We start from the raw sequence: 14,796 nt of genomic DNA, 5'->3' as shown, positions 1-14,796 counted from the left end.
TGTATAATCAGGCTCTCAAAAATTATATGAAGATTTAGATTTATCGGCCCATATTTCGGTTATTGGCTTTCAAATATATAGAATTATCGGTTATCGGCTTTCAAATATAAAGAATTATCGGTTATCGGCTTTAAAATATATAGAGTTATCGGCTTTCAAATATATCGAATTATCGGTTATGGGCTTTCAAATATATAGAATTATCGGTTATCGTCTAATATATAGAATTATCGGTTATCGGCTTTCAAATATATAGAATTATCGGTTATGGGCTTTCAAATATGAAGAATTATCGGTTATCGGCTTTCAAATATATAGAATTATCGGTTATGGGCTTTCAAATATGAAGAATTATCGGTTATCGGCTTTCAAATATGAAGAATTATCGGTTATTGGCTTTCAAATATATAGAATTATCGGTTATGGGCTTTCAAATATATAGAATTATCGGTTATGGGCTTTCAAATATATAGAATTATCGGTTATCGTCTAATATATAGAATTATCGTTATGGGCTTTCAAATATATAGAATTATCGGTTATCGGCTTTCAAATATATAGAATTATCGGTTATCGTCTAAAATATAGAATTATCGTTATCGGCTTTCAAATATAGAGAATTATCGGTTATCGTATTGGCCAAAATTAAATTTTTATATATATATATATATATATATATATATATATATATATGCACACACAGTAATATATGTATGTTTCACATTTTAGGGCCAATAAGACGTTAATTACTGTGATGTTTTTTTAATATTTAGGCACATGTCCTCCCTAATTTTAAATGTAAAAATATATGTATATTGTAAAGTATATATTTTTTGATTTTTAATTAAATATTATTATTATTATTCTTGCAAGTGAAATGCGACCTGGCCACTTTTTGTGAGATTTACCCTTTAAACGCATTCAGATCCACCGGGAAGATAATTTTAATTTTTATCAATTATTAGTTTAGATTAAGCGTTTAAGTTGTTGCAAACTTGGTCTGTGAGTTATTGTTCTGCATGCGAGTCAACGAATTGTGTTGCGAGGTCTTGCTAGTCTAAAAGCAGAGCTTGAGTTTCTGCCAGAAGTGTAAAAATACTTGCAGTCAAGCCAAGAAATTCACACACACACACACTAACATTACACACACACACGGCTTACACATACACCCGTCACCTCGAGCCCTAAACGTAAAGCAGCGTGTGTGTGTGTGTGTGTGCATGTTCAGATACGCTGGATTCATGTTCTCTCTGTTCAGCATGTGTGACTCGACCCTGAGCTGAAGACCGGAGGAACTGTGAATGAAGCCGCTCTGATGATCATACTCTCTGAAGGACTGGACACTCGTGAGTACGTTCATGTCCTCGTCGACTCAGTGATGCTTTCAGACGGAAATAACATCATATTCCAGAAACTATGTTGATGTTATTTCTCGACAATAAAGCGTGAAGCTGTGAATTGACTCAAAAGAAGTTACAAGGAGAAATTAAAGGTGTAATGAGGAAAATATATGCGTGTATGATATGTATTGTGTAAATAGTGCAATCTGTATTACACACTTTATTTTACAGTGTCCTTGTTACATAAGTTACATGTATTTACCATAGTAATTATGCATAATTACATGCAATTAACCCTTAAACAAACCCTAATCCTACCCTAACCCCATAGTAAATACATGTAGTTAATTATTATTACTCAGTATTAAAATATATAAAGTTTTAAATAACTTAAAATAAAGTGTAACCCGAACTTTTAATGTCTTAATCTGTTTTCCTTGTCATTAAACATGATGTTAATCTAACATTGATCAGTTCTCTTTCTACGAGTTAAATCAACAGAGAAAAGGCTGTTTCCATAACTCAAGTTCCATAACTAGTGTCTAGATTTTTAACTAAAACGTAAATGTAGAAAATTAGAAATGTTGGAATAAAATTTCTTAAAAAAAAAAAAGTTTAAGTACTAAAATGACTAAAACCGAAATAAAAAATAAATTCAAGCTAAATAAAAATATTTTACGAAGCAAATGCTAATAATAAAGCAAAACTAAATTGCTCAAATAACTAATGAAAATAAAAGCTAAATCAGTGTCCCATTGCTTTTTGTTGAAATAATGATTTACATGTGCTTTAGTGATAAACTCATCTATTGCTGTATTGTCTAATAATTAAATTCAGAATATAAGTGTCATAATTTGTGATAAAAAAAAAAAAAGTAGATTTATTTCATAACTGGTAAGCTTGTGAACCCCAGAGTGTGTAATGTGGATCGGGTTACAGGATCATGTGACGCACGTCAGCACTATTAAATACAGCTCGAGCTGCTTCTGTGGGCGTCGCTCTGTCCGACACGTGACCCACAATACCCAAGATTATTAATATCATTTGGAAGCATAAGTTTTAAATACATGATATTGATATTTGGGATAACTCAATGAAACATGCCAAATTGTGCCGACATCATTTTTTTGGGCCAGATTGTCATACGAATAAATTATGAACACACAAACACTGAGAGAACCAGTGGAATATTAATAACTGATTAATCAATGTTTACTGTTTCCTGTCAGCTTTTAGATTTTTGCCTATTAAAATAAAGCTTGTAGTTGTTTGCCTTTTTGCCAAATAGTTTTGTCAGATTAATGCCTTAACCAAGATTAGTGTTTGTTCTTCCCTCATATTTAAAATATTTACAACATATACAATATTTTCCTTATATTTCAAATGGTTTAATTAAACTCGCAGAGTCATAAAAACAAACTGTATTTGTCAAACTATATAGTGTGTGTGTGTATATATATATGTATATGTGTGTGTGTGTATATACACTCACCTAAAGGATTATTAGGAACACCATACTAATACTGTGTTTGACCCCCTTTCGCCTTCAGAACTGCCTCAAAGGGATAGTTCACCCAAAAATGAAAATTCTGTCATAATTTACTCACCCTCAAGTTGTTTCAAACCTGTATGAGTTTCTTTTTTCTGCTGAACACAAAAGAAGATATTTTGAAAAATGCCTGTAACCAAACAGTTGATGGACCCCATTGACTTCCATAGTATTTTTTTTTCCTACTATGGATGTCAATGGGGTCCATCAACTGTTTGGTTACAGGCATTTTTCAAAATATCTTCTTTTGTGTTCAGCAGAAAAAAGAAACTCATACAGGTTTGAAACAACTTGAGGGTGAGTAAATGATGACAGAATTTTCATTTTTGGGTGAACTATCCCTTTAATTCTACGCGGCATTGATTCAACAAGGTGCTGAAAGCATTCTTTAGAAATGTTGGCCCATATTGATAGGATAGCATCTTGCAGTTGATGGAGATTTGTGGGATGCACATCCAGGGCACGAAGCTCCCGTTCCACCACATCCCAAAGATGCTCTATTGGGTTGAGATCTGGTGACTGTGGGGGCCATTTTAGTACAGTGAACTCATTGTCATGTTCAAGAAACCAATTTGAAATGATTCGAGCTTTGTGACATGGTGCATTATCCTGCTGGAAGTAGCCATCAGAGGATGGGTACATGGTGGTCATAAAGGGATGGACATGGTCAGAAACAATGCTCAGGTAGGCCGTGGCATTTAAACGATGCCCAATTGGCACTAAGGGGTCTAAAGTGTGCCAAGAAAACATCCCCCACACCATTACACCACCACCACCAGCCTGCACAGTGGTAACAAGGCATGATGGATCCATGTTCTCATTCTGTTTACGCCAAATTCTGACTCTACCATCTGAATGTCTCAACAGAAATCGAGACTCATCAGACCAGACAACATTTTTCCAGTCTTCAACTGTCCGATTTTGGTGAGCTTGTGCAAATTGTAGCCTCTTTTTCCTATTTGTAGTGGAGATGAGTGGTACCCGGTGGGGTCTTCTGCTGTTGTAGCCCATCCGCCTCAAGGTTGTGCGTGTTGTGGCTTCACAAATGCTTTGCTGCATACCTCGGTTGTAACGAGTGGTTATTTCAGTCAAAGTTGCTCTTCTATCAGCTAGCTTGAATCAGTCGGCCCATTCTCCTCTGACCTCTAGCATCAACAAGGCATTTTCGCCCACAGGACTGCCGCATACTGGATGTTTTTCCCTTTTCACACCATGCTTTGTAAACCCTAGAAATGGTTGTGCGTGAAAATCCCAGTAACTGAGCAGATTGTGAAATACTCAGACCGGCCTGTCTGGCACCAACAACCATGCCACGCTCAAAATTGCTTAAATCACCTTTCTTTCCCATTCTGACATTCAGTTTGGAGTTCAGGAGATTGTCTTGACCAGGACCACACCCCTAAATGCATTGAAGCAACTGCCATGTGATTGGTTGATTAGATAATTGCATTAATAAGAAATTGAACAGGTGTTCCTAATAATCCTTTAGGTGAGTGTATATATATATATATAAACAAGCATATATGAAAATTTTTAGGGCCATTAAAACCATTGTGATGTTATTTTAATATTAATGCGTATTTTCACCATGAATTTTATTGTAATGTGGAAATATATATATATATAAATTGTAAAGTATTTATTTTATGATATATAAAAAAATAAATAAAAAGTAATTGCAAAATGGAATGCACAGTTTGGGGAGATAATAGATTATATAATCTTTTTTTATCATTATTTACCAGGTTTTCTAAGAGGACATGACTCTTCTCAGCACTGCGCTCATATTTACTGTAGCCCTCAGTGGTAAGTGAGGAATCTCTTCTGTGTTTAGAAGAATCTGATATTAAAATTGGTATTAATGTCTCATGGCGTCGCACGTCCTCATCCAGTCTGTCTAGGTTTGTACCTGCAGACGTCGGAGGTCCGGGCGATCCTCGGGAAAAGCGTGATCTTGCCCTGCAATGGTTCTGGACTCCCAGTGGAAGAGCTGTGGGTTCACTGGGAGGCGATGGGAAAAGACGTCCTCTCGGTTCGCGATGACATCATCAGGGTCGGGAGGGCGTTTGAGGGGCGGGTCAGTTTCCTCAGGGATCCCGCCGAGTCCAAGGACTTTTCCCTGGTTCTGACTGACGTGATGCTGAACGATGAAGACATATACGAATGTCTCTGGGAGGAAACGAAACCCGTTTGCTCTGTGTTACTGCAGGTGTTGAGTAAGTAACCGAGACCAGGGTTTGAAATTAACTTTTTCACTCACCGGCCAATTGGGCTACTCCATTTTAAAGTTAGCGGCCATTCAGAACTTCTACTAGCCCAAAAAATAAATAAATAGATAAACCAGATTCACAGCTTATATATTTAAGTTGGCTTGGAAAAGCCAATTTACTGATATTGTACTTAAGATTATTCTTCTTCTTCTTAGACAAAATTTCTCCATGCTACTCCTCCTAAACTGTTCGAGCTACAACCACTAAACTCAGACTAGACCTTCAAACTGTTTTGACTCGAGTTGCTTTATCTATTTAGACTGATCAGACTTGCTGTTTTCCTAAAATTGCTGATTGAAACTTGGAAAAATCCCATAGGCTTTCATTGCGGAATGTTCAAATTGAGCCAAGACTATTTAAACTTCAACTGCCTAAATTCAAATGTTGACAGTTGGAGAGGCTCATTAGACTCCATCAGCTGCCATTCTATGTACTATTTCTAATACATCGAGACTCATTTTCCATTCTATCAAATATTTCTAAACTGAAAACCTTCAAACTTTTAAAAGTACAAAACTAAAACTTAAAGGAGAACTTGGTAACTTTTTTAACTTAATAAAACTGTCTAGAAATCATTTGGATGGTTAAACAACCTGTTCTGGTGATATTGGTGACTTTCCCCGCTCCCCCCAGCGTTCCCAGGCGGAAAACCAACCTTGCAACTTGCAACACTACCGTCCCGGCAAGTTAGAAATTGGAAGTCTCGTGAGAAGCGAGAACTAGAACGAGAACGAGCGCGAAACACAAATTGCTTTACGGCAATTCGACATAAACACACACGCATGAATGATGTATTACCAGATGACCCACCTCGGTAGACATAGCTCCACACGATACAGTTGGCTTGCTCCGATCAAAACAAATGCACATGAGCAGCGGTAGAGAGGGGGAGGAGGCCGCCGCAAGTGAGTTTTTTACGACTGTGTTGTGAAATATACGCCCCCCCACAGCTGTAGGGGGAGCTCGTGGGGAAAACATGTGACAACAAAAGGGAAAATCAGCGAAGAAGTGACTAGAGTTCGCTAGAGTTACCGAGTTCTCCTTTAAACTAATTAAAACTAAAAACCTTCAAATTTAAAGCTTTTAATAATTCTTCAAACTTTGGTACTAACAAACCATCTTTCTTTCTTTCTTTCTTTCTTTCTTTCTTTCTTTCTTTCTTTCTTTCTTTCTTTCTTTCTTTCTTTCGAACTTCAAACTAAATAAAAAAAATTGACAGTTGGAGAGAGGCTCATTAAGACTCCATCAGCTGCCATTCTATGTACTATTTCTAATCAATTGAGACTTATTTAAGCTTCCCTTCTATCTAATATTTCTAAACTGAAAACCTTCAAACTTCTACAAACTTTTAAAACTACTAAACTAAAACTTAAACTAATTAAAACTGAAAACATTCAAACTTTTAAAACTACTAAACTAAAACTTAAACTTTAATTAAAACTAAAAACCTTCAAACTTCAAGCTTTTAAAAATTCTTCAAACTTTCTGGCAAGGCTTTTTCATGCCAACTTAAAGGGTTAGTTCACCCAAAAATGAAAATTCTGTCAGTAATTACTCACCCTCATGTTGTTCCAACCCCGTAAGACCTTTTCGAGTTTTTTCATGTAGTTTTTTAGCACAGCGCGTCTGTGTTGGCTCACTATTGCCCGACGCTGGTCATGTGTGTGATACGTGGTGACGTGCAAGACAGAAGCGCTGCGCTATTACACTACGTGAAAAAACTCGAGGCCCAGAGAGAAGGAAATAAATAGTGGAATAAAGTCGTTATTTTTGTTGTTTTTTGCGCACAAAAAGTATTCTCATCGCTTTATAAATTTAAGATTGAGCCACTGTAGTCACTTGGATGTCTTTAATGCATTTTCTGGGCCAGCAAGTTATAGTGTCTTAGAAGCCTATGGAGGAGTGAGACAGCTCTCAGATTTAATCAAAAATATCTTAATTTGTGTTCCGAAGATGAACGAAGGTCTTACGGGGTTGGAACAACATGAGGGAGAGTAATTACTGACAGAATTTTCATTTTTGGGTGAACTAACCCTTTAAAGTTTGTCTACAAACTTTTTCATCTAGTTATATACAGTATATTATACAATTTGGATTTCATACATTCATTTCTTATTCAAACAAAATCCTGTCATCCAGCATCTTTCATCCTTTTAACCAAAAATGTATTTTAGGTGGACAGATCAAAACATCAAAAAAAATGTAGGATGTTGGAAAATAACAATGAATCAAATGCTTTTTAATCTTTGCTATTGCTTCAATGCAAATGAACAAGCGCGCCGTCATTTGTTGTGTAGTGACGTGTGTGTGTGTGTTCAAGTAAGCCAGATATGAGCAGATTCTGCGCAATACGCTGTATTTAATATATCACGACGACTCACGAGTATTTGCGCAGGTTTGACTTACACGAACTTCCCCAGCGAAGTGAGTAAACATAGTAACCCGCCAAAGTGGCTAGTGATCTGACAGCATTAGTTAATTTCAAACCCTGAACAAGACAATCACTAGTTGATTTAGATTAGTACCATAGACTGTAAAAAAATATGAGCGTAGTGTCCGTGACATCACCCGTAGTGTTTCTGAAGAGCATTTTTGAAGCTCAAAGTGGGCGGAGCCGGCCGTCGCCATTTTGGCCGCGCGTCACTCCCGGTTTTTATAAATATGTAAAATATATAACTCATCCGTTTAAATGATATTAAGCCTTAAAGTTCTGCATAATTAAGGGCGTGGCCACTTGAGTGACAGGTGGATTGCCGCTGATGTCACTACTAGCTGTTTGTCTGCTGTCTGTTAGCGTCACGTCACCTCAGCTAATCCGCCTCGCTGCCCATTTCCGGTTATCCGGTGTGGTGAAGAGATGAGTCCCTGATCTAAAGCTGTTCTCGCGATAACTTCTTGTAGCTAACATTAGCTGTTTTAGCGTTATGTGGTCGCTTAAAGCTCCAATATGTAATATTTTTTCACCACAAGAGGGCGCAGTTTCCAACAATAACAAAGGCGAAGCTTGATGGACATATTTATGAAGGAGGTGACGATGGGAGATGTCGTTTTTAATGTGTTTTCACCATCTAGCGATGTATCTAAATGGAATTAATGAATCATGATCACGGATGAGGTAATTTATTCGTTTTTGTATTACCTGTATGTCTGATCGTATTCTTTTATGTCATCATAATTAATGAACTGCAAGGAACGTGAAATGTTATGCCTAATTATTACAGGCATGTGGTGTAATTCATATCTATTAAAATCATCTTTACTGTAACTATTACGTTACTTGTACAATCATTTTTTTTTTTGATTTGCTTACCTGTCTATCAATACACTCGCGAGAGCAGAGTCTCTGTCAAGTCCAAGATTGTGGCGCAGCTCTCTCCATCTCGAAAACGCCTGGCCGATATTTATCCGGGTTTTATTCCTCCGTTTGTCACACAGTCTGCGTGTGTCCGAATATGGACGCTTTCGTTTTGTTGGCACTTCAATACTCGCCAAAGAGTAATCGTGATCCATAACAGCTATAACCATACAGTCTATGGCTATAACGCTATAACCACCACATCGCATTTGATCATGTGATATTCCGGTGTGGTGGAATATCCTATCACATGGTCCACACCGTAAAAAAAGGATAGTGCGGATATTGCGTCACTGAGAGGCGACATTTCTTTTCCGGGACGGACAGTTATTTAAAATCGGAATTTCTCTGAAATAAAAAATCTTTGGAGACTTTTGAGATATTGTAAGTACACAACTGGAGGAAATATATCACACTGTGCAAGTTATTTTTGGAAATTTTATTACAAAATTGTTACATATTGGAGCTTTAATGTAGAATGCTAAATCCCGCTGCTATGAGGTCCTACAGCTAAATCCCGCTGCTATGAGGTCCTACAGCTAAATCCCGCTGCTATGAGGTCCTACAGCTAAATCCCGCTGCTATGAGGTCCAACAGCTAAATCCCGCTGCTATGAGGTCCAACAGCTAAATCCCGCTGCTATGAGGTCCTACAGCTAAATCCCGCTGCTATGAGGTCCAACAGCTAAATCCCACTGCTATGAGGTCCTACAGCTAAATCCCGCTGCTATGAGGTCCTACAGCTAAATCCCGCTGCTATGAGGTCCTACAGCTAAATCCCGCTGCTATGAGGTCCAACAGCTAAATCCCGCTGCTATGAGGTCCTACAGCTAAATCCCGCTGCTATGAGGTCCAACAGCTAAATCCCGCTGCTATGAGGTCCTACAGCTAAATCCCGCTGCTATGAGGTCCTACAGCTAAATCCCGCTGCTATGTACAAGATAAGATAAAAGCAGTTTGTTGCCATCAAGTAATAAATGTATTTGTTATAGCGCTTTTCATAGAATGTACACACAGCTTTACAGAAAGAAAAAGGCCATATTTCAAATCTCATGTTGTTGAAAGCAAAATATAATTTAATTTGACGTTTAATTTCACAATCTATAGCTTCGGTTATATACTAGTATATGTGAGTTAAAAGACATTAATGGTCATTATAACGTAGTTCAAACAACTTGTATAATAATGTGATTTTGTCTGATTTGTAGCCAGGCACTAAAGCGATTACCCATCAAACGCGCTTTGAACCAATCGGATTGCTTGGGTCCTAAGCTGGGACTCATCTCTTCACCACACCAGATAACCGGAAATGTGCAGAGAGGCGGATTAGCTGAGGTGACGTGACACTAACAGACAGCAGACAAACGGCTAGTAGTGACATCAGCGGCAACCCACCTGTCACTCAAGTGGCCACGCCCTTAATTATGCAGAACTTTAAGGCTTAATATCATTTAAACGGATGAGTTATAAAATTTCCACCGCCCTCACAGTCGTCACGAAGGGCAACATTAGCTATATAGACCAAAACCACTTTTTGTACAAGGCTGTAAACATGTTTTCTTCTGCTGTAAAGTTGGGCATTTTAACATGGGATTGACTCTCTTTTGGAGCCGGTCTCTAGTGGCCAGTCGATGAATTGTAGTTTAAGTCACTTCCGTGTTGAATTCAAAAGAGAGACAGGAAGGTCGATTAGTACACTAGATAGAAAACCATCTCAGGTGCCTGAGAAAATTAAACTTTCATATTTAATCATATTTTCCCACCTCAGGCACAAAGTACCAGTTCATAAATGCCATATGAATGAGCATCAACACAAGTTTAAGAGAAATCTCTCTCGTATTTCAGCAGAACCAGAGTTGTTCCCTGATCATGTGGAAGCTTATGAGGGCGAGGATGTCACTTTGGAGTGCTTTGGGAATATCCCTAAATATAAACCATGGGAAGACATCTACATCCAGTGGCTGAAAGATGACAAAGAGATTCTGCGGTTGAGCTCCGGAAAGATGGACGTCAGTATTGATTACAACATCATGGCATTACCACCCAAACACAATATCTCTCGCGGCGACTTCTCACTGACCATTCAGTCGGTGAGTGTTTTCGACCAGGGCGTTTATGAGTGCCGTTACAAGGGCGTCGATTACGAGGAGCCGCGGAGCGGATTCCCGGAGAGGCGAGCGCTCATTGTTTGGGGTACGTGTGTGTTTAACTGAGAACAGAGTACACACTCATAATGGGGGAAGAGAGAGAGTAAGCCAATCAGCAGTAGGGGCGTGTTCACTCATGATGGGGAGGAGAGAGAGTAAGCCAATCAGCAGAAGGGGGTGTGTCCACTCATGATGGGGAGGAGACAGAGTGAGCCAATCAGCAGTAGGGGGTATGTCCACTCATGATGAGGGAGGAGACAGAGTGAGCCAATCAGCAGTAGGGGCGTGTCCACTCATGATGGGGAGGAGACAGAGTGAGCCAATCAGCAGTAGGGGGTATGTCCACTCATGATGGGGAGGAGACAGAGTGAGCCAATCAGTAGTAGGGGTGTGTTCACTCATGATGGGGAGAAGACAGAGTGAGTCAATCAGCAGTAGGGGGTGTGTCCACTCATGATGGGGAGGAGACAGAGTGAGCCAATCAGCAGTAGGGGTGTGTCCACTCATGATGGGGAGAAGACAGAGTGAGCCATTCAGCAGTAGGGGTGTGTCCACTCATGATGGGGAGGAAACAGAGTGAGCCAATCAGCAGTAGGGGCGTGTCCACTCATGATGGGGAGGAGACAGAGTGAGCCAATCAGCAGTAGGGGTGTGTCCACTCATGATGGGGAGGAGACAGAGTGAGTCAATCAGCAGTAGGGGCGTGTCCACTCATGATGGGAGGAGACAGAGTGAGCCAATCAGCAGTAGGGGTGTGTCCACTCATGATGGGGAGGAGACAGAGTGAGCCAAGTAGCAGTAAGGGGGCGTGTCCACTCATAATGGGGGAAAAAATAAATATAATGAATTAATAAAGCAGGTGTCTCTAGAGAGTTAACCGTCTATCTCTCTCTCTCTCTCGCTCTCTCTCTCTCTCCTCAGCTATGTCTTCAGGGATGACAGACCTCATGGACTCGTTCTCCAGTGCCAGCTCGACCTCTCACACACACACTCACACAAGTTTGCCAGCTTGGACGGCTGTTACGAGCGCTCAGACTGAAGCGGACCGCACGACACCAACACACACATATGCTACGAGTCCTCAGACTGAAATGAACATCAGTGTGCCAACTCACACACATGCTACGAGTCCTCAGACTGAAATGAACATCAGTGTGCCAACACACACACACACTGAGAGAGCTCAAACTGAAGCGAGCAGCGCAGCACCAACACACACACACACTGAGAGAGCTGAAGGTACTGCTACTGATCATCCGCCCAACAGTCAATACATGTTTTATCAATGACTGATTCTTCTCATATAATGTTGTTGGTGATTCAGTGTCTTGGTTTATACTGACCCTGTTTCAATCTGTGTTTCTCTCCTCCAACACTGTTTCTCCTGAGGACAGATGTGTCAGCCGTCCCTGAGGCGGGCACCGTTTCTGGTGAGTATTGACCGTGTTCTTAAGCATGCAAAGCTGATCATTCTTATACATTATATTTATAATGTAGTCCATACAGCCTGTGCGCTATATACCAAGTCTGAAGACAAATGATAGTTTTGTGTGAAGAACAGACCATTGAAAATTCACTCTCTTAAAGGATTAGTTCACCCCAAAATGAAAATTTCCTAATAATTTACTCACCCCAATGCCATCCAAGATTATCCATGTCTTTCTTTCCTCAGTGGGAGAGAAATTATGTTTTTTGAGGAAAACATTTCTGGATTTTTCTTCTAACAATGGACTTCATTGGTTACCATCGTTTTTAAGTCCAAATCAATGCAGTTTCAAAAGTGTTTGAAGTGTTTAAACGGGCTGTACGCGATCACAGCTGAAGAAGAGGTTGTTATCTAGCCTTTTTACCTTCAATAGTTCAGATTGAGCTGATCAACAAACGGACAGGGAACTACATCATCACGTTGAAAGGTCACGCCGGCGCCGGCAATACTATTTGAACTACTATTCATATTCATCAGAATGTTATTCATATACTATTCATATTCATATTCACTGAATACTATTACTATATATATAATAGCAAACAATACTATTTGAACTATCCTCTACTTCTGCCGGCGCTGGCGCGACCTTTCAACGTGTGACGTAGTTCCCTGTCCGTTTGTTGATATATATATATATTAAAAGGTTAAAATTACATTTTAATCAGTTCCAAACATAGAACTATTGTAAGAAAGTCCAAGAAAATGAACATTTTGTCATCATGTAATGTTTGTGTGATTATAATCATAAGGTATTATGTATTATATTATTATTATTATAGATATTTTAAATTAATGTTTTTACTGGTAACATCAGACATAAGGCATTATCAGGCACACAAATATTCCATTATTATACATTATATTCAAAATTATATATAGCAGTTTAATGAAGTACTGACACTAAAATTATGAAAACTTGATTTTTTATCCACAATAAATAAAACTATCCACAATAAATATTGTCACTATCCACGATACATATTGTTAAATTTTTGTATTGCGATATATTGTGACACGATATGTGACCCTGGATCACGTCACCAGTCTCGAGTCGCACGGGTATATTTGTATAACAATACATTGTATGGGTCAAAATTATCCATTTTTCTTTTATGCCAAAAATCATTAGGATATTAAGTAAAGATCATGTTCCATGAGGATATTTTGTAAATTTCTTACCGTAAATACCGTATATAAAACATTTATTTTTGTGAGTGAATGCAGCAAAATCGTGAACATAAATGAACAACTTTAAAGGAGATTTTCTCAATGTTTCGATTTTTTTTGCATCCTCAGATTCCAGATGTTCAATAGTTGTATCTCAGCCAAATATTGTCTTATCCTAACAAACCATACATCAATGGAAAGCTTATTTATTCAGCTTTCATGTGGCGTATAAATCTCAATTTCAAAAAAATGTACCCATGTGACTGGTTTTGTGGTCCAGGGTCACATATATATTGAAACACCCCTAATGTTTAATGTGAGATGTTCCTCTCAGGTCAGCGTGATCCTCTGGAGTTCCTCTCGGATGAGGAGATTCCCTGGATCCGCATTGGACTCATCACTGGAGTTCTGCTCGTGACTGCAGTCGTTCTGGGATTATTACTGGTGTTCGGAAGAATCTGAGTTAACGTTCCAGGCATTTCCATTGCAATTTTGTGAGCTGGGAAAAGTTGGTTCAACAAAATATGATGTATTATTTTATATAGCTTGTCTTATTTGTGGAGCACAACTGTTTACTCACAGGACTCAAGACTATTTAATACTTATATAATATATATATAAAGGTTCGCCTGAGTTTTATTTTGTCTTGTATCCAGAATGCGCTCTGACATTTTTTAGGGTTTTAATAACTAAACCCACATTTTCTCTGAAAAAAAAAAAATAAAAAAAAATAAAAATAAAGTTTGTTAAAACTAATTAGTTTTAAATACAATATAAAGGGTGGTACTTTGATCTGTGAATCTTTTGAGTATGGTGCTATTCATTTATTTATCTTAAAATGGTGCTAAATTTTTTTGTACGTTCTAAGTATTTCTAGTGTTTGAATTTTTTACCATCTTTTAACCCTTTAACTGTTAAAAGACAGTTCAAATATATATATTACAAAATATATTTTACTCTAAAACTGCTAGAAAATTAAAGCCAAAAATCTAAACAAGTTGTGTTACAAATTTTAGGTTGAAATCTCAAAAAATGAGCTTTCAGTAAGATTTTATTTGGGTGCAGTACCAAACGTTTTCACTAGATGGACAGCCAGCTTCCTCACTGACCATATAAGGGCGCCTCCATTTTCATATATGTTTTGAGTGATCTGAACCATTCATTTCCATAATTTCATACAATTGATGAAGTATACATCCTATTCAGAAATAGTATGGGTGTTTTGGCAGTATTTGATTTGATTTCAACCTCTAATAAACATAAAAAGGGCACATATGTGCGTTATAGCTCGCTGCCGCATCACAAATCGAGAATCCATAATATTTTTTTTTATATTCAAAACATTTTCAGACCTTTTTTCAGAATTTTTGTGCCTGATTCATCACTGTTTTGTGACGTTTTGTGTTGATGTGTTTCTAATGCTGAAACTGAGAGTTTTATGCATTTTGTATGTAGAAACTCAACCTTCTTGAAGCAAAAG

At 38.2% G+C, this 14,796-nt stretch overlaps 1 protein-coding gene across 3 annotated transcripts; it reads left to right on the top strand.

The window, feature by feature from the left end:
* The first annotated feature begins 899 nt into the window (after positions 1 to 899).
* On the top strand, positions 900 to 14,718 carry LOC309494480 (uncharacterized protein). Of its 3 annotated transcripts, none has more exons than XM_082163881.1 (7): positions 900 to 1,346; positions 4,635 to 4,695; positions 4,782 to 5,105; positions 10,359 to 10,706; positions 11,582 to 11,899; positions 12,055 to 12,090; positions 13,651 to 14,718. In XM_082163881.1, the coding sequence occupies exons 2-7, from the start codon at positions 4,650 to 4,652 to the stop codon at positions 13,776 to 13,778; spliced, it is 1,200 nt and encodes a 399-aa protein (XP_082020007.1). In that variant the 5' UTR covers positions 900 to 1,346; positions 4,635 to 4,649; the 3' UTR covers positions 13,779 to 14,718. The 3 variants fall into 3 exon arrangements, with proteins under 3 accessions (XP_082020007.1, XP_082020008.1, XP_082020006.1); XM_082163882.1 differs by having other exon boundaries at positions 900 to 1,350; positions 4,791 to 5,105; XM_082163880.1 differs by having other exon boundaries at positions 900 to 1,350.
* Positions 14,719 to 14,796: the final 78 nt, after the last annotated feature.

Source organism: Leuciscus leuciscus, assembly GCF_965113295.1.
Source record: "Leuciscus leuciscus genome assembly, chromosome: 3".
Classification (NCBI taxonomy): Eukaryota; Metazoa; Chordata; class Actinopteri; order Cypriniformes; family Leuciscidae; genus Leuciscus; species Leuciscus leuciscus.
This window is presented reverse-complemented; position numbering and strand designations above follow the sequence as displayed.

Excerpts from the sequence above, each read along its gene's own strand:
- LOC309494480 (XM_082163881.1), top strand. The coding sequence starts at position 4,650 with ATGACTCTTCTCAGCACTGCGCTCATATTTACTGTAGCCCTCAGTG. Across the intron at positions 4,696-4,781 it reads ATTTACTGTAGCCCTCAGTG|TCTGTCTAGGTTTGTACCTG; the intron begins GTAAGTGAGGAA and ends GTCCTCATCCAG. Across the intron at positions 12,091-13,650 it reads TGAGGCGGGCACCGTTTCTG|GTCAGCGTGATCCTCTGGAG; the intron begins GTGAGTATTGAC and ends TGTTCCTCTCAG.